The sequence below is a fragment of the Juglans regia genome, chromosome 1 (assembly GCF_001411555.2).
Source record: "Juglans regia cultivar Chandler chromosome 1, Walnut 2.0, whole genome shotgun sequence".
NCBI lineage: Eukaryota > Viridiplantae > Streptophyta > Magnoliopsida > Fagales > Juglandaceae > Juglans > Juglans regia.
The window spans coordinates 2,112,306-2,131,664 of record NC_049901.1 but is presented as its reverse complement, the minus strand read 5'-3'; the positions used below and the strand labels follow the sequence as shown (position 1 = coordinate 2,131,664).

Below are 19,359 nucleotides of genomic sequence, written 5' to 3'. Positions count from 1 at the left end.
CGATTTCTTGAATCTTCACAGCCCCACGCATGCAGAGCCCGAGCACACAGCTGCCCAACGCTCCGCGATGGCCTGGCCTGTGGTCCGTGACTCAAAGGAGCCGACACGGCGTAAATACTATACCCAAACCTTAAATAAACGACAAAGCACTGCCACGTCATCTTCTTTGTTGCTCTTTCCTCCTCACCTACACTCCACTCAGAGAGATAAGCAGTTAGGCACTCCTGATCTCTCTCTCTCTCTCGATTCTCTCTTTACGATCTCGTTTTCTCATTCCTCTCTCTCTCTCTCTACGTGCTTCTCTTACCCCCACAAATTCTTCCTGTCAGGTTCTCTATTAACACTGCATTACCTCCTTGTTTGTTTCTCGAGAAACTTTTTTTTAATTCTCGAGTGAAAAAAGAAAGCTAATTTATTCTTTTCAACTGTATAGCTGTCGATTATTTTATTCGTTTTTTTATTTTTTCAATTCTTCGCCACTGAATCTGCTCAGAGAAAACAATTGTAGTTTTGCCGCTACTCTCGGTGTACAAATGGAGCCGTAGATACGCAACGATAGAGAGAAGTAAAAGCTTATATTTTTTTCCTTATGAGCTGGTAAACCTCCGATCTTGGCTCTCTCGAAGGATTTTTCCGTTCTCTGAACCCTAGGGTCGCTCCGCAGCAATGCACGGCTACAGCCGCCTCGGAACCGGGCGGTCCAATGCGACGCCGCCGTCTTCGCCGCCGTCCTCGCCGCGGTTCCGCCACGGCCGGGGCAAGAACAGCGGTGGCCGGGCCACGAAGCAGAGAATGGTGGAGAGACTGGTTTTCATGCTTGTGTCAGCGGTGTTTCGACGGAAAGGCGTGCTTTTGTTTGCTCCACTCCTGTACATTTCTGGAATGCTCTTGTACATGGGCTCGTTGGGCTTCGACGTGGTTAGTTTGAAGAATACTGTTGGCGTCGTCGTGCATAAGCGCACGCCGCCGGGCTCGGTTTATAGGAGTCCTCAGGTTTTTGAGAAGCTCTGGCCTTTCATGGAGGCCGAGAACAATGGAAGAGCAAACGCGGTAATGTTTCTAACCCCATTGTTTTGTTCTACTTATTCAAGAATTGCTGCCAAGTGTATGAAATTACTCGTTTTGTTTACTATATGCTTCTTTTAAAGGTCTGAGTATTTAAAAAGTACAAAGTGAATATCTACTATTGTACATTTCTATAAGAATTAGCTTGTTTCATGTCTAGTTGAGTTTGTTTTACATTCGTGTCTTCTGGAAGAAATGCTCTCTTCATACAACTGTTTTAAGTTCTGTCCCAGATTTTGCACTTTTTAGACAATACACGGTGAAATTCACATCCGGTATCTCTCTGTTGAACCCAATCCTTGGTGGACCTTACCAGCAATGTAGTTTGCCCACTTATTAATGACATTGAGTCTTTACTAACACATATAGTTGCACTGATTTTATTGGGTATCTAGCAACGTATTTAGCATGCTTTGGTTCCATTTTCTGATTTTTAGTACCATCTGTCGGATGTTTTCGGATGTTTTCCTTTTTTCTCTCTTTCTTCTTTGGTTCCATTTTCTGATTGTTAGTTCCAAAGGTCACGCCCTTAGTTTTTTTTTAATGATATGTCACAGTAGACAGTTCCTTCGATGCAGCTCATATCGAATTTGGAACTATAGTTATTCGATGCAATTAAATTAGTTGAGTACTTGATATAAAGTATTTTAAAAATATTGTGCTACTCTTCAGGAATTAGTCCTCAATTATCACGTTATTTTCTCGTTTCTTCATATGTTTACATCCAAGGCGTTCTAACATGACAGAAAATACTGTACTTTGGAATCATGCAGTTGATGATGGCATGGAATTCAAGTGTGCATCAAGGTTGGAAGCCTTGTGTTGACAAGATTATTTCAAAAACAGGTTTGGGTTTCTATAGAAGAGGTTTGGTTGGCAGCTATATTCTACAATCGTTTCTCTTTTCATTTTTTGATTGGGAGGTTACACTTGCACCTGGTTTGTCTTGAACTGATTCTGGACAAGTTAGACCCTAAATTTACGTGATGACTAGGATTTTCCTTTTATGTTTCTTATGTTGGTTGTATTTCCTTTTCTTGGTCTTCTGGTAACTTTAATTTATTTGTTTCTTGAAGTATTCTACTATAGAATTTTTATCCCTATTCTTTCCCTTGTCATGTTCATGGATTCTAGAGGGAGGTTTATTCTTCCCTTTTCAATCACTTATACTATGTTGTAAGCAACAACCTCACCCAACATCTTGGTTTTTTGGGTGGAGGAAGTGCTACTTGAGTTGGAGCTCATTGGCTGATTGTCTGTTCAATTCATGTAAGCCATGATTCCTATTGACTTTGGTTTGTTAAGTAAATCTTTTTTCCAAAACTATTTTGGGTTGGTTTAGGAAAAAGAAAACTATTGGTGGTTGGAAAGATTGATTGTTCTTTCCTCCTCAGAGTTCAATCTTAGCAATATTTTGGTGCATCTCTAATGATAAAATCCTTTCTTACTACTATCCACACCATTTTCAGAAATTGATGCATACATAGTTTTTTCTTGTACATGAACAAATCATCTCAAGCGACTTCCCTCATTTAATTGATCCTCGACAGAATTGTTTATGCAAAATTTCCAATCCAATGTCATGCATATGTTGCAATAATTTGTATGACCACAAGCTTATACGTCCCAGAGACATGTTATAACCATAATGTTTTTTTTTTTTTTGAGATTAGGAATGCTATATGTGGTTATTTGGCTCTAGCTTAACTTATGAGTAAAACGTTGATAAAAATTTCTACTATTCCTACCTATAAAAAAAGGAAAATAAACTAATCCTAATTGTATTTCTCTTTGTATATTCAGGTATTTATGGTTTGTTTTATTTCTCTTTCATTTAGCTTTTTAAGGCGTCATATATGGCTGACTACCTTTTTTTTTTTTTTTCTCAGAATTGCCAAAGTCAAGCGGTTTTCTAATAATTGAAGCTAATGGTGGGTTGAATCAACAACGTTTATCGGTATGTTTTATTGAGTTGTGGTTTCTCATTTGTTATAAATTTGCATCCATAAGTTTATAATCTATGATGAATTAATAATGATATATAATTTGTTACCCAGGTATGTGTAAATTGACAGCCCAATTTCCGGTTCCTAGAATGTAGTAGGTGTTTTCTTTTGTATACTCCCTATACACATGGGCAATGCCTATTTCATTCCCATTGATAACGTTATTTTTATCTATAAAAAAAATTGACAGCCCAATGGACAAGAAACAACTAATTTGTCTCTGATGTCTGCATATTTGTTGAGAATTTCCCTTTGGTAAAATTGCAGCCATGAACATTAGTTAGATATAAAGATTGCTTAATGATGAAGGATTGATGCCGCCAACGTGAAGTAGTTTGGTGTTATGGCTTGGTGAATTGAGTAATCTGGAACAGGACAACAAAAAACTGAAGTCCACTGTTTCCATGTGCTTCAACTTTCTGTATTGTTCACTAGATTGTTGTATGGAATGCCATCTTTATTATTTTTCTTGGCAGATAAAATATTTTAGATGGAAATGAATTTTGTGGGTTAGTCCAGATGATTTGACAACTTTGGAGTCTTTAGTTGTTTAATTGATTGTAAGGATTTTCTGATTTTTTTGTTAAATGTGCTGACGTATTTCTGATCAGTGAGATATGTAATTCGAATTCAATGAATGCAATAGATGTGTCTACTAGGTCTTTATATTCCATATCAAAACTGATCTGATAATTTTTTTTATCCTTTCAATGCAGATATGTGATGCAGTTGCGGTTGCTGGATTGCTAAATGCAACACTCTTCATTCCAATTTTCCATTTAAACAGTGTCTGGAGAGATTCCAGGTATTTGTTATTGTCAGTATTTTCTATCATCATACATTTTGTGGGCTGGAGTGGCTTTTATGGGTAGAATTGTCCCCCAGCTTGTTATCCTGTTGTGGCTGGGTTTCCCAACCAACCATGGGCAATCCTTTGACTACTGCCAAATCCATTTTTAATGATCTTATTGTTGACTGCCACATCCTTCTTCTAAGCTTCTGCAACTATGGTGGAAAAGTCCTCTCGCCTGCCACCTTTACTATTAGGTGTAAATCAATCCAATGATCCCTTATGCCAATTGCGTACCTTGATACGCTGTTCATTTCACCAATCTACTTTATATAGGCCCACAAATTCGGTGGTTTTTTTTAAATTTTATTTTCGTGTAGAGTTCTCACTTTTCAAAACACCATCCCTATAGTTTAATGTCCAAACTATTTTTGGGGTTTTTACCAACTTTATCTAGTTGTGGATATCTATATTATAAGGTTCTTTGGGATGTGTTTGTATGCTTTTATGTCTGTCTAAGAATGTGAAGTAACATGAGCATATTGGGTTGGTGCTAGTGTGTAATGGGGATGATGGGAAGGATTTGCAGGACATACTTTTTTGGGAGTTTAACAGTAGCTCTCCCTTATTAAAACTTCCTCCTTGAGTTTTCAATTCTAAGGCAAGTCGGGTTGAGGGACTATCTATGTGTAGAAAATGATTTTTTGATCAAAGATCTAACCTTTATGAACATCTGACTGGTATCAGAGATGGAAACTGTTACCTATTTTAACATTAAAATCAATTGGCATGCTTCTGTAATGGGTACCAAACTTTGGAACTTGGCAGATTAAAATGCATTTGCTGATTAACGAAGGTTGCAAAGTAATACTTTTAATATATGTGTTTGCCTAATAAATTCTCTCAATCTCTTTTAGATTTGAATTAGCCACTCTCGAATTGACAATCGTATGATTTTCTAATGTTTTATATCTTTTTTGCTGAGATCACAGCAAGTTTGGTGATATATTTGATGAAGATTTCTTCATAAACGCACTCAAAAGTCGTGTTGATGTGGTGAAAGAGCTCCCAGAAGAAATACGTCAGCGGTTTGACAATAATATAAGTAACATTGTCAATTTGAGAGTAAAAGCTTGGTCAAGTCCAACTCACTATCTCCAGAAGGTCCTTCCTAAGCTGGTGCAGATGGGGTGTGTGCTTTTTGTCCTTTCTAAATTCTCTCAATTCTTCAAGTACATGGACAAATTCTAATTGTTTTCGTTCTAAATTGTTCTTAATATGTATTTTCCCCTAGTGACTTTTGCATGCTATCATGATATTCTACTTGTTTCTTTCACGTGAGGGACAGGGCAATGCTTTGTGGTTTCTTTTACAGAAATGGGGAGGAGAGATGACAAACTGTGTTTGAAATATGTATGTGGAAGAGATTTCTGTATTAACCGGAAAGATGATGTATCATAGCATTCGTAAAAATTTGCTGCTTGTTCTATTTACGAATGCAATATGCATGTATTTAGTTTATTGACAATTGTGGGGTCTGGCACTATCATTCAGCTATAATTGTCTAAGACACACCAGTCTGTAGAAGCTCGTTTTATGCAGTATTCTCTTGTCTTGTGATATTTACCACTTGTGAACCTTTTTTTCTTTTGCTTTTGTTCTTATATCATACTAGATTTGGCCCATGGTAGTTAATAGGACTTGGTTCATGCGAATTATGGGAAACCTTGGCCTGATTAGATTCAGTGATGATGCATACTTTGGTGTTACTTGGATGATGTAGGCACATACATGCCACGCACATGTATGGAAGCATGCCTGTAGGTTTGTATGTTGTTGTCATTCATGTATGCATGGATCATGTATTGCTAGAAAAGCAATCTCAATCATTACCATTTCTTTTGGTTGCTCTGTAGAGCTGTGTTATCTGCAGTTACATATCCTACCTTTTGAACTATTGTCTATCTGTCATGAGCTTATTTGATAAATTATATATGATCTTCTTCATTCCTTGGTCCAGGGTTGCACGCATTGCACCCTTCTCCAACAGATTGGCTCAGGCAGTTCCTGCAAACGTGCAAAGCCTTAGATGCTTAGCTAATTATGAAGCACTAAGGTTTTCCGAACCTATAAGAATGCTTGCAGAGAACATGGTTGATCGGATGGTTAAAAATAGCTCCCAGAGTGGGGGTAAATACGTTTCAGTGCATCTACGTTTTGAAGAGGTGTTATTCTTCTCTCTGCATCTTTTAGGATGTATGATTCCTGAACCCTCTTTCTGTAGCCATTTTTTATATAATTTCTAAGTGCAAATGTTCCTCTATCAAAGGATATGGTTGCATTTTCATGCTGTGAATATGATGGTGGGGAGGAGGAGAAACGAGAAATGGACATTGCACGAGAAAGAAGTTGGAGAGGAAAATTCAGAAGAAGGGGTCGAGTAATAAGGCCCGGTGCAAATCGGGTGGATGGAAAATGCCCTTTAACTCCATTGGAGGTATATAAATTCATTTACTCATTCACCCTTTGGTGAATTCAATTTTTTTATTGTCTACTATAATCTTTTATCATTTTTAATAAATATTACTGCAATATTTTTAAAATATCAGCTGCCTGGGTGCCTTCGAGTCTTTACAGTATATCAGAGTTCCCATTTCTATTATTAAAGGCTCTAATTCCTGAAAATAAACAAGTCTTAAAAATATAACTAATGCCAGTCTCTTGTCAATTATTACTTGTGGAAACCTAAAAGCGTTATTGTTTCTACTTTTACTCTTTCATATCCTTGGATTCTACTTCATGTCTGCCGATCTAATCACTCTTTTTGGTCCTTCAGGTCGGAATGATGCTCAGGGGCATGGGTTTTGATAATACCACCTCAGTCTTTGTTGCTGCAGGAAAAATTTATAGAGCAGAAAAATATATGGCTCCGCTTAAGCAGATGTTTCCACGTTTAGAAACGAAAGACACTTTAGCTACGCCTGAAGAACTTGCTCCATTTAAGGTATCGTACAAGTTATGGTGTATGCACTCTTCAACAAGGAACCAGACACTCGTCTGGCACAAAAGAATACGATAAAGCTGAGAAAAAAAAAAATTCAATCTTTGTAATACGGAAGTTTCTGATGTAGGGCCATTCATCTAGGTTGGCTGCTCTGGATTACACAGTGTGTCTTCACAGTGAAGTATTTGTCACAACTCAGGGTGGAAATTTTCCCCACTTCTTGATGGGTCACAGGCGATATTTATATGGAGGACATGCAAAAACAATCAAACCCGATAAGAGAAAATTAGCACTATTATTTGATAGTCCCAACATCAGGTAAGATGATGTTAAACTCTCTTTTACTTTTCATTTGTTTTCCATAATTACTCCTCTATAAGTGATACTTCTCAAAACCTGCAATCAAAGGTTTATGGTACTGAAGAAAAATATTGTATACATTGATGCATCCCATTATCATCTCACTGAATTATGTAGCAACTTTTTTATTTACCATTTGGCTAATAGAATTCCTTGTCAGCAATTACTGACAGTCCTTAGAGACATTTTTTTTCCGGCTTATTTCATCAATTCTGGGCTTCTTCATGCGAAAAAAACGAAAGCTAAAAGCACTGAAAAGCCAATTTGAAAACAGATTATAGCCATCATCAGCAAAGAATATTTTTTTTCCCTATCATCTTATTATTTTCTTTGTTGTAAGTTCTTTTAGATGGGAAGACTTCAGGATGCAGATGCAAGACATGCTTCGCCACAGTGATCATAAGGGAGTGGAAATGAAGAAGCCCAGCGGGTCACTCTACACCTTTCCCATGCCAGATTGCATGTGTAAACAAGCAGAACCAAGAAATGAAAACAGTAACACGACTGGACTTGTTTGAAACTCTGATTATACAAATACCTAGGCTTTACAAATGTAATTTTTTTTATACCTGTATTTTATATTTGTATAATTCAATTTAATTCTTCAATTATTCTTTCATTTAAGCTGACAGGAGAGTCTCCGAGGTTTTGATTCTTTGATCACCTCTGCAGAATTGGTAATTTGCCTCTCAAAATCAAATGTACATGGTACTGCAATAGTTTATACTGATCAGCTAATCTCTCCATTTGAAATACACTTGTAGTTCTTTTCCTTGGTTTTTATCATATATTTTCACACACATCATTTGTATTTATGTTTTTCATTAACTTCGTCGTCCTATTTTGGATGGATTCCTTGTTCCTGCGACTTGCTTTCTTAATCAAAGTCATGGGCATCTAAGGAAAGGAGGCGCCCACTCCCCCAATCCCCGGTATGAATTTGTGGTTATAATGAAGATCCCACCCCGAAATCTGTTGCTAGTGCGATTTGACAGTCTAACCAGAGGGGTCCAGATCCAGTGATCTCAGTTTGTTGTAGACAACTGAAATGTGAAAAATGAGTACGAGAGAGAACTTAACAAACAAGAATATACTTCAAAGTAACCATATATATATATATATATATATAAATGTATATGCATTTGGATTCACTCTGTTTGCTGGAAACAAAAGTCTCCCACTGATTACTTGGACGCACAAAAGTTGTCTCAAGTTGCTCCAGTTGTTTTCCCTCATATTAAACTAAACTATTGCTTGTTCAATATGAAGATCGAAACATCATAGTTAAAAGTAAGATGATGTTCCTTATCTGAACAAAACATGTCACTGTTGCTGTATTTAATTACGTACCTCTTGTGGGATTTGCATTTTGCTTACCTTATTTGATTAGAAAATATATATGTTCTTTATACGTTCACCATGAATGCCAAATTTTACGTTCCTCGAGTGTACAAGAAACTGTGAGATGCATTGTAATGTGAAAGGGATGATGAGAAATATATATACATAATACATATATATAATCACCAAGCTAGGGAGGTAATGTATGCAATACTCTTATTGCAGAGTTGAATCAACAAGAATGGGCAGCCGAGGGAACCCAAGGCCCACAACGAAGAAATGAGTCACTCACTCCTATTTGCCAGAGTCCAGGTTTGTTTTTCTTTGTTATATATAAATATATATATATATATATATATATATACACTGTTTACTTCCTATTTAAGGAAACTAGAAACTCTACAGAAGCATTGTGCACAGAGTTGAACCAACTCGTTCATATCGTCTCTGTTCCTAGCTATATTATTTCGTTCTTCAAAATCTGTTACTATTGCATGCTAAAAATTTGTTATATTTCAAAATAAAAATAATCTGTAAGATTAAAACCTGCCGCTTCATAGGTCCGCCCCTGGTTGCATTGTCTGGTTTTTGAATTTATGACGCTATTATATGAAAGAAAAAGAAATTCATCTTCAGTTTTTTTTTTTTTGCCCAAATAAGTAACAAAAACCATAATAATCATCAGAGAGAAAGAGAGCCCACAAAATGACGTAAAAGTAGAGCTACCTACCAAATCCAGCCCTATCTGTAACCACTAACCACTTGTCCCTCTCACCAACTTGGTCAAATCCCCTACCTCTCCCACATGCACTTCCCCATCCCACCTCCCAACCCCACGTCCACTTTAAAGAAACCCCCCGACTCTCATTTCTCTCCCCTCCTTCTTTTTCCTTTCCCTCCCCACTTCCCTACCTACATATATATCCTTTCTACTCTCTCCCGCACTCCTTCAAAACCAATCTCTCTCTCTCTCTCTCTCTCTCTCGGTTTTCTATTCTTATCCTTTTTTTTTTTTCCAACTGGTACAGACAAACGAGGTGGTAAGAAACTTGAAACACATAAAACATACAGTACTTATCCATTTATTATTGAGTTTTTGCCACTTTCCATATCTATCCAAACCCAACGCCTCTCCTCGCACAAACATCGGGCAAACATGGGGCGGTCACCTTGCTGTGAAAAAGCGCACACCAACAAAGGCGCCTGGACCAAAGAGGAAGACCAGCGCCTCATCGACTACATCCGTGTTCACGGCGAAGGCTGCTGGCGCTCCCTCCCCAAAGCCGCCGGTACTTATCAATTAATTCCTTCATCTAATTCCCTAAATTTTGTTTCTTGATTTGATAATTATTTTTGCTATATGTGTAGGGCTGCTTAGGTGCGGCAAGAGTTGCAGATTGAGGTGGATAAACTATCTCCGCCCGGACCTCAAGCGTGGTAATTTCACTGAAGAAGAAGATGAACTCATCATCAAGCTTCATAGTTTGCTCGGAAACAAGTAAACCCCCAATTCTTTTTTCCTTATCCAGTGTAAAACATGTAGTATGAATGATTAGAACTTTTTTCCTTTTAATTTCTTGGGTTTAGAGACCATGGTTCGTGGTAGGAGCTACTGTCTTCGACTCCTGTCTCATCTTTTAGTTTTCCAATGCCCAAAAAGGTTTAATCTTGGTAGTTTTGTTTCCGGCCTATAAATAGGCTTTTGTTTGATTGAATGGGTAAACGAAGAGAACGCACGAAAACCAAGCTGTATATCAAATTCCAATTTTGTTTGTATTAACGATTCATAGAAATTGTTGCAGATGGTCTTTGATTGCGGGAAGATTACCGGGAAGAACTGACAACGAGATCAAGAACTACTGGAACACTCACATCAAGCGCAAGCTCATCGGCCGGGGCATCGACCCTCAAACTCACCGCCCCATCAACGAAATCGCCGCCGCTACCTCCACAGCTTCCCACTTAGATTTCAGGAAATCTTCTCCGCCATCAATACCGGTAGCCGAAATCAGCCTTATAAATCAGAGAAACAACAACTACACCTGCAATGATTTCAGCACCGCCACGTTGAACCCGAAGACGGAGTCGGTTGAAGATGTGAACTGCACCAGCAGCGGCACAACAACCGAGGAAGGATCACCACGGCTACAACAACGACAAAAACCAATACATGAACAGCAAGATCAGCTGTTCGAGAGCGAGCTCAATTTGGAGCTTTCTGTAGGTCTTGGGCCGTTTCAGGCCGAGTCGACTAGGGTCTCATCTGCGAACACGGCCGAGTCGAAGCTACAGAAAGTTCCTTACGAGTTGTTTGGGACGGTGCAGTCTGCCATGGTTGCACAGGCGGTGTGTCTGTGTTGCCATTTAGGGTATGAGAGGAAAGAGCTGTGTAGGAATTGCCAGAACTCTAACGGGTTCTACAGATATTACACTACTTCTGATTCATAATATTTGTTTTGTTTTTTTTAATTTTTGGGTTTCACTTGCTGAATGCTTTTACATGCCAATGTAATCATATCCACTTTTTAGATATATGTTCAGCATATGACATGTAGAGGAACATGACACATATCATATTGTATATTGGTCCTTCCATTGCTGAAAAAATATGTTTCAATTACTTACAATTCATAGGTTACTTTTTTATTCTCTCTCTCATATATATATATCTTTGTTGCAATATTCATTCCTATCTCAGAAGGAGCGTATAATTTATTGCAAAAAGAGAAAAAAAAAATAAATTATATTTGTTTTTTTTAAGAGTATATCTAATATTATTCAATTCTATACAATATTAAATTTTCATGCATTTAAAAAAGAAAACTACTTTATTCCGAAAGTTCGAAAACTTCTAAAGCTAGCTAGCTAGCTTTGGCTTAATTATTTATCACATGGTCCCATGATTAATGATTCTCTTGTCATACCATGTGCACAAGACAAGTACTGCACCATGTGCATGCATTGAAGAAACTCGATCGTGGCCGTGGGACATGACACAGACCATTTCTTTTATTATTAAAATTAAAAAAATAAAGGAATTTCGTTTCTTAACCATGCGGCAATATTATCTACAAAATCAATACTGTATATATTACAATCAAATATTAAATGATATTGAGGCCAAACGCATCTTATTGGCATAATTTCTAAACTTTAAAATTCTCTCTCTGATAAAAAATATATATATATATATATATATAAAAATATCGACAACCCTCTAATTTTGGTGAAAATAATAATGATCAAGTATTTATATATATATATATATATGATGATTGATGTGAGTTTTTCTTTAACATAATATTATTCTTCAGCCTATCCGGCCGGCCAGTACAAAAGGTCGTCGGATAAATCATGATACCCTTAGACCAATATTATACCTAACTTAAATTCGCGTATCAATTTTAATCGTGGGCGACTGGCGTGAAAACCGAAATAGTGCATCTTTTGATAAGAGATTTATTCTACTGATCAGCAACTTAACTACACACTTATTAATTAAAGGAAAAAAATAAAAAATAAAGAGTAGTAGTACTACGTATATTTATAATTTTATTTATAATATTATTTCTGTTAATTTTATTTTAAAATTTAATATCATAATTTTTAATATATCAATAATTAATATATAGATAAGTAATTTTTTTAAAGTTATTCTTCAATATATTTAATATTTTTTAAAAATAAAAGCAGGTGTATGGTGCTCTATATATATAGGGCTCTGCATGAATAGATCAATTTTTATGTGATGAAAAAAAAATAGTGCATCTTAAGTACTACTTGCCCAACTGGTTAACCTGTTCCCAGCTGTACGTGTTTTTTTTTTATCTTCAACGAGCTGTGATTGCATGTAAAACGTACAGGGCAATTAATGGGGTTTGGCACATGCAGTAGTTAGGCCAGAGATCGATCATGCATGAGTCTACCAGCTTGTGCTTAGTGACTAATAATGCACTGGCCGGCCTGTAATTTTACATCAATTCATAAAATTAGGTGCCTGTTTTCTTCAGCTAGCTAGGTACGTACCAATATTTGCATGATGCACTCGTGGAAAGACAAATTGGGGGTAGTGGTAATTCCCAGCCCGAAACAAGTACTTCTCCTGTCTTCCAATGGATATGGACTCGCATGCATGCATTAATATATATATATATATATATATATATATATATGCTTAGCTAGATAGGCATATATGCCATTCAAGCAATTCAATCCCCCCGACCCTGCAGATTTAGATTTCAACCAAATCCATTCAAGATGTACGCGCGTACCCATTAGCCAGTTTTAATTTCTTTGTAGATTTGATTGAATTAAGTACAAGCCAATTGGTCAAGATGTAGCCATTAATATAGACAGCACTTGTAGAAGTAGTATTTGAACCTACTTCCATTCGGCCCCTTCATCAGATTATTATCGAGGATCGATCGAGAATGTTACATGCATGTCACATGCGCATATTGTTAAAGTAGTAGTTGATGCTATATATATTTCCTTTTTCGGCCTGTTGATCATTAAAGAGTAATATTTACATGATCTGGCTGGCAGGCATGCATACAGATAAGGTTGAACTTAATTTTAAGTGCATGTAGTCTTTTGTGCCTAAACTTTTCAAAAGGAAATTAGATGGTTGGGATTAATGGATCGAAAGGATTTGAATATTCTTGGTGTTGGTGCCTGATCAAAACTATGGTTTGGTTCATTTAATCTAATAAAATACCATGTCATGCATTATTATCTTCGTCTTGAACAACGTACACACACACACACAGATATATATATATATATATATATATTTGTTTTCCTTAACCTTAACCAAAGGAGATTATATAGGTTTTTTTAGCTCATTCATGGGAATGGGTTCACCTACCGAACATTATCAGGCGATCATTAATATATAGTAATCTAATATGACAAACCACGTACTTGCATGCAGTATATATATATATATATATATATATATATATATATGCAGGAATCTTATAGTACGAATATTAATAATTAATGGCCAAACTTGCTCTACCTAGAATACCAACTTATAATTAAAAATTAAAATATTTTACATGGTTCGATCGATTGTGTGAAACTGAAGCTGCGCGCACGTAGCTAGCTAGCTAGCTAGCTTGGGATGATTATCAAGTACTCATGCGTGCTGATCATTTGGGCATAAGCTATCTTATCGAAGAGGAATTCCCACTCAACCCTAAAAAATAATAATTTTGTGACAGTATTATATTATTATATATATATATAGCTTGTATATAATAATATAATATATATGCACGTCATGCAAAACAAAAATCCTCTATATCTTGGAAAAAACTAGAAATTGAGCAGTAAGCAGAGATCAGGTACTGCACAACAGATCATGCCAAAAACTGGGTATATTTATAAAACCATGCATTATAATAGGTTAGTTTTTTTTTCCTTAAAAAGTAGCAGCTAGCTAGCTAGCGTAGCTCTATTAATTAATGTATATATATATAGTTTAATTAATTACTTATAAAAAAATATATAGTTTAATTAATGAGACCAGTGGAAAAGGAATATATATATATATATATAGCATCTAGATGATCTCTAATTGATGGAGATGGAGCTAGCAGAGAGAGAGAGAGAGAGAAATGAAAAGAGTAGTGAACAGGAAGAGATGATGAGAGAGATCGAGCATGTGACATGTTTGGGAGGTAGGTAACCGAATCTTCAATTAGAATAATAGAAAAGCTGGAAACAGTTTGGTCAGTTAAAAGGTGCAAGCCCAAGCAGGGAGAGAGTCGGAGGTGGTGGGCCGTAGGAGGGAGGGAGGGAGGGTCGTTAAAACTCAAAAGGGAAAAAGGCGGATCATCATGTCATGTGCATATATAGTGAAGTATGGGATTCCCATGCAGCTTCCATCATTAATGGGAATGGGATCTCTATCTATCTATGATTCTATATAGCTTAAAGCCAACCAATTCCAGCCCTCCCATGCCCGCATCAAGAAATTTCCAACTGTCTATGTAATTACTACCATCACCCACATCTATTACTTGTTGCTGGCTAAGCTAATTAATTAATTAACCACCTCAAAGAAAATTACCCGTTTATAAAAAATAAATTTATAAATTGATATAATTTAATATAGTATATTAGATTATAAAATATTTTTATTATTATTCATTTTATAATTTTACTTTTATAATATTTTTGCATAAATCTAAAATCTCTTTTAATTAATATATAAATAAATAGATAGATAGATAGATATATAGATGCATGTAATTCAACGTTTCTTAAAATAGAAACACGTGTCAAGCTGTACAGAATAAGAATAGACTAGTGCATGTGCATGTGCATGTTACATGTACGTAGATCCCTTTATAATTTTACACGAAGTATATATAGATCGATGTTGTAGGCCAAACGATTCAGTGAAGAGACCCATATTTGCTACAACCTCTACCTAATCATATTCCACCTTGCATGCATGCATGGCCGACTGAATAATATATATTTTTGTTTTCATAATTTACTTTTTTAATGAATTTCGAATAATTTTCAATTTAGTAGCAGTGTTAAGATTTTAAAATGAATCTGAACTATTTAATTTCGTGGATCCTAGTCTTTATATATTAGACACATGCACCTGCTGCATGCATCACATGAGTACTCTGCATGCATGGGTTTCATGTGATCAGTACTTGACATCGAACTAATTTCCATGAGATATATTAATTCAGAAACTAGATATATATATATATAGCAATTAGTGTGGATTAATATTATATAATACCATGCAAGAAGAAAGAAACATTCATTAAGCTAGGATATATATATATATAGATCATATATAATCTCGACCTTGTTTTTATTTTTCCCACATTTTCTTCACTTATCGAATTAATTAGCTAGCTAGCTAGCTAGCTGCAAGAATCTCTCTCTCTCTCTCTCTCTGATCTCTTTTTCAATCAAGTTGAACTTAGTATCGATCTCCAAACATTTAATTGGCTATTATTTAGGGACGGTATCTTTGACAATAGCTAATTCCCAGGATGTTACCCTGATCATCTCCTTATTAATTATGGTCAGAAAGTCGAAATTATAGTTATAGATTGCAGGCTTTTTTGATTCCCACCTACGAATTAGAAATCCTAGCTCTACGTAAATAATTGATCATGACGAAGCCGGCCCGATCTTCAAACAGATAATATATATCGATCATTGAATCCAACTCGATCGATGATCGCGCGGTTAATAATTAAAAGTACTAGTACTGATACGCATTTAATAAATAAATAAACCTTTTTCGTTGAAATGTGCATCGATCGATCGATCTTGCATGCTGCTTTTTGGTAAACAGTAGTGGTAGAAACAGCTTGCTTGCTTGTGCTTGCTTGCTAGCTAATTAATAATTCGAGTACTTAAGATATATTTTCAGAATTTAGGTCCAGTTCCAGTACTACTACTGGACCTAAATTAATCTTCCCGTTCAAACTTGGGTCTGAACCTCTATTATTAATTCAATTAGTTTATAAATTAATTGGTTAATTTGTTAAGTGCACGAATCTAATACCAAAGCTAGCTATAACTTATAGAGATCATGAAAAAAATATAAATAATATTTATAACCAACGATATATATATATATATATATATATATATGTTTTTCAAATAGACAAATTAACAATTAGGCTTTGATCTATACGCCAAGTTCGAGTTACTCATATATATATATATATATATATTGGCATTTAAAAACGTAAAGTAGCTTTCAAGAGTACTCGATGATCAAGCGTAAATATTATACATTAAAAACATGATCATTTAAATATATGATTTCATCCACAAAACGTGTACGGTGCACCAATGAATAGAACAGAACATGGCATATATGCTGGAGAAAATTTTTTCCAACACATCATGTAACTGGTCAGTATGAATTTTAAAAGCAGGAGTCATATGTCATCTCGAGTTTTTAAATTATTATCACGATGTTCGATCGATCTGGGTGAATTCAATTCAACCCATTAATCCAATCAATCATGCATATATACATACGATAATTTTGTAATCCTACCCCGCGGTGAGATCATCAATATTCATGCCAGACATACATATATATATATATATATAATATGTATAGCGGTGAATTAACAAGGCAAACCAGCTCACTTCTGACCATGTACTGATGATGATCAACGATAGTATGAATTTTTCATCAAACGGGTTTAAATGTGCAACATGTCATGTACCGGGAGCCAATCACGAAGCTTGTTTCTTTTCCTTCTTGTCCATTATTAATTAATACCTTTCATCATGACCTAAGTACGCACATAAAATATTGATCTCTAAGTTTCGTGGTCACTGAAGCAATTCTCATCTCAGTCCCATCAGCTAGCAGACCAATAATAATCTCTCTCTCTCTCTCTCTCTCTCTCTCTCTCTCTATATATATATATATATATATATGTGGGGTCGGGGCAGATGATGAAGATCCAATGAGACCGGAACCTAAAAAACAAAAGTGGAGAAACACTACCAACTTGGAACTATGGAAGAGACACGGCATATGATCAGAAAACGGATCAATGGTTGGTGAAGGTTGGTAGATAGGGTGACCTTTAAAACTGCAACTACCTCTGTCCTTTCTAATCAATTTCTGCTGGGCTCTACTTGATCTCGATGATCTTTTTCGCTTTTTAGTTATTGCTTCTATCTACCTACCTACCTATTTTATTCATCTAACTTTTAAAAATTTAATTTAGAGTTGAAAATATAAATATAAATATTCATGGGCCAATAAGTAGTTATATATGCAGGTGGGATCGATATCTACTAACTTGTTCCTGACACCCAATCAAGACGATTCACGTTACCTCTACCTAATTAATTCGGCTAGCTAGCTAGCTCCATCGATCATGTTCACTTTGTTTTTGCAGATAGAAGAATGTGACACCCTTTAATTTGATTGTCAACCCTTGAAAATGCAGACGGCCGGCCACTAATATTTATATATTAACGAGCTGGGAAGTTCGATCATCGATATGTGACATTCAAAACGTGTCATGCATTGTTTTATAGGTCAAAACTAGAACAACATGCGCTAGCTAGCTAGCTAGCTGCAACTGATTGCAATATGGTAATTATTAAACACGTTTCGTCTTAGTCAGGCTATGATCATCATGTAGTTCTCATGACCCAATTAGGCAAGTTGCATGCAGGAGCGTGGAAATATATATGTTGTTTTCAGAGTTATATATAATATTTAATAGTAGAAATTAATTAAATTACATGGTCGAAAAATAGAAGCTGGTTAATTTCTTGAACTAACACGGGTCATGATCAGACCTTAGATCGATCTTTTTCATCATGAGGTACTACGTACTTAATTCTTTTGGATCGAGCTAGCTAGCATGCCACGGCACATTAATAATAAGCTGGGTCAACATGCAATAGTAGTACTACTGAAATAATATCGCACACGGACAGCCACGGCACATTAATTAAATACATCCATTGTCAATGTATCGTAATTAATTAGTTATTTTCAACAGTGATTATTAAACACCAGCTCATTCCCTCCTATTATTTTTAACGGACGGACTTTCATGCATGCTCACACGAGAACGTGGCTGACTCCGCAACATGCATGCTCGATCAATGTACGTGTCTGTGTGTCACCCTGACGATGAATATTATCTCTCCTTTTTAATCTTCTATATTGGCAAAGTAATTACAGACTCCCCCAAGATATATATAATAATAAGCTGATCTAAAGTCTAAACCCTATCCTAGCTAGCTAGGAACAGGCCAGCCAGCCGTCCAATACCCATTTTTATATATAATCGAAAGTACTGTTGACACTGAGTCTCCGATAGTACTCTACCTTAAAGGGGAAATAATTTATAAAGATATAATAAAATAACTGCAAAAAGAAAATACCATAAAATATATGATATTGCATATAATATATACGACATGCCCAAACTATATATATTCTCCCCACTGTATAAAATCAAAGATCAGGAGGGCTAGCTAGCTTCAAAAATAAATAAATTTTGGGGAATAACGATCTCTAAAAACTAAGTCCTTGCCTCAACTTGGTCTAGCTGATCAGTTTATCGTTTCAAAGCTACTTCTTAATCGTATATCATATAGAGCAATATTAGATACAGTCTCCATTTGAGGACTGTAATGCTAGCTTAAGTAATTTTATTTTTAATTATTTTTTTTAAATTATAAAAATATCCCTCTTAAAATGATACTTTTTCTCATTTAATAAAAGATTTGCACATATAATCTCCACTTAAAGAATGTAAATAAAATTTCTCTATCATGTATGATACACTAAAGGATACGTTTTTTTTTTAAATTTCCAACTCGACGAACGTAACTCCCGTCCAGCTCTTGGGCTTGTCATATATATTATGCTATGCATGGGTTGGTTGAGTACGATGCGGCCCATGCAATTAGCAGCTTCGAGTCCAAATGTTCAGCTCAACATTTTGGGATCTAAAATAGGACCTAATCCAACATTTTGAGACCAATATATCAATGCCCAAGTACAAGGTTATTCCCCAGGCCAGGCCCAGCTTAATTATGCTATCACAACTTAAGCCCAACCCAATAAGTTTTGTCAGTTATTCCATTCAACAGTCCTCACCGTACACTTGTTGAGAGAAAAAACATTTAAGAGGTACAAAATAAAAATAACTGTGTAGTGTAAGACTGTCGAGTAAAATTTGTATTTTCTCAAAGATAAGTAGATCAATCCTCCTTGGGGCCCATGCCATTAATAGTGCTGATCAGAATTTGAC

General features: G+C 35.8%; 2 protein-coding genes across 6 annotated transcripts; both read left to right on the top strand.

Annotated features, from left to right (window-relative positions):
- Window positions 1-217: 217 nt before the first annotated feature.
- LOC109006328 (O-fucosyltransferase 9) lies at window positions 218-8,879 on the top strand. Of its 5 annotated transcripts, XR_004802744.1 has the most exons (11): window positions 219-1,050; window positions 1,812-1,911; window positions 2,955-3,022; window positions 3,788-3,876; window positions 4,854-5,051; window positions 5,882-6,086; window positions 6,191-6,358; window positions 6,698-6,865; window positions 6,993-7,183; window positions 7,566-7,902; window positions 8,792-8,879. XR_004802744.1 is itself a non-coding variant. In XM_035695354.1 (10 exons), the coding sequence occupies exons 1-10, from the start codon at window positions 667-669 to the stop codon at window positions 7,741-7,743; spliced, it is 1,749 nt and encodes a 582-aa protein (XP_035551247.1). In that variant the 5' UTR covers window positions 219-666; the 3' UTR covers window positions 7,744-7,941. The 5 variants fall into 5 exon arrangements, 4 of the variants coding, with proteins under 4 accessions (XP_035551320.1, XP_035551247.1, XP_018841117.2 ...); XM_035695354.1 differs by lacking the exon at window positions 8,792-8,879 and having other exon boundaries at window positions 7,566-7,941; XM_018985572.2 differs by lacking the exon at window positions 8,792-8,879 and having other exon boundaries at window positions 220-1,050; window positions 1,839-1,911; window positions 7,566-7,941.
- A 380-nt stretch (window positions 8,880-9,259) lies between these two features.
- On the top strand, window positions 9,260-11,186 carry LOC109006329 (transcription repressor MYB6-like). The gene is made up of 3 exons (XM_018985576.2): window positions 9,260-9,855; window positions 9,935-10,064; window positions 10,369-11,186. The coding sequence occupies exons 1-3, from the start codon at window positions 9,372-9,374 to the stop codon at window positions 11,012-11,014; spliced, it is 1,260 nt and encodes a 419-aa protein (XP_018841121.2). The 5' UTR covers window positions 9,260-9,371; the 3' UTR covers window positions 11,015-11,186.
- Window positions 11,187-19,359: the final 8,173 nt, after the last annotated feature.

Bases quoted from the DNA above. Each gene is read 5' to 3' on its own strand.
- LOC109006329 (XM_018985576.2), top strand. From the start codon at position 9,372: ATGCACTTCCCCATCCCACCTCCCAACCCCACGTCCACTTTAAAGAAA. The intron at 9,856-9,934 runs GTACTTATCAAT...CTATATGTGTAG, and splicing joins CTCCCTCCCCAAAGCCGCCG to GGCTGCTTAGGTGCGGCAAG. The intron at 10,065-10,368 runs GTAAACCCCCAA...AAATTGTTGCAG, and splicing joins CATAGTTTGCTCGGAAACAA to ATGGTCTTTGATTGCGGGAA.
- LOC109006328 (XM_035695354.1), top strand. From the start codon at position 667: ATGCACGGCTACAGCCGCCTCGGAACCGGGCGGTCCAATGCGACGCCG. The intron at 3,023-3,787 runs GTATGTTTTATT...CTTTCAATGCAG, and splicing joins TGAATCAACAACGTTTATCG to ATATGTGATGCAGTTGCGGT. The intron at 7,184-7,565 runs GTAAGATGATGT...CTTTGTTGTAAG, and splicing joins TTTGATAGTCCCAACATCAG to TTCTTTTAGATGGGAAGACT.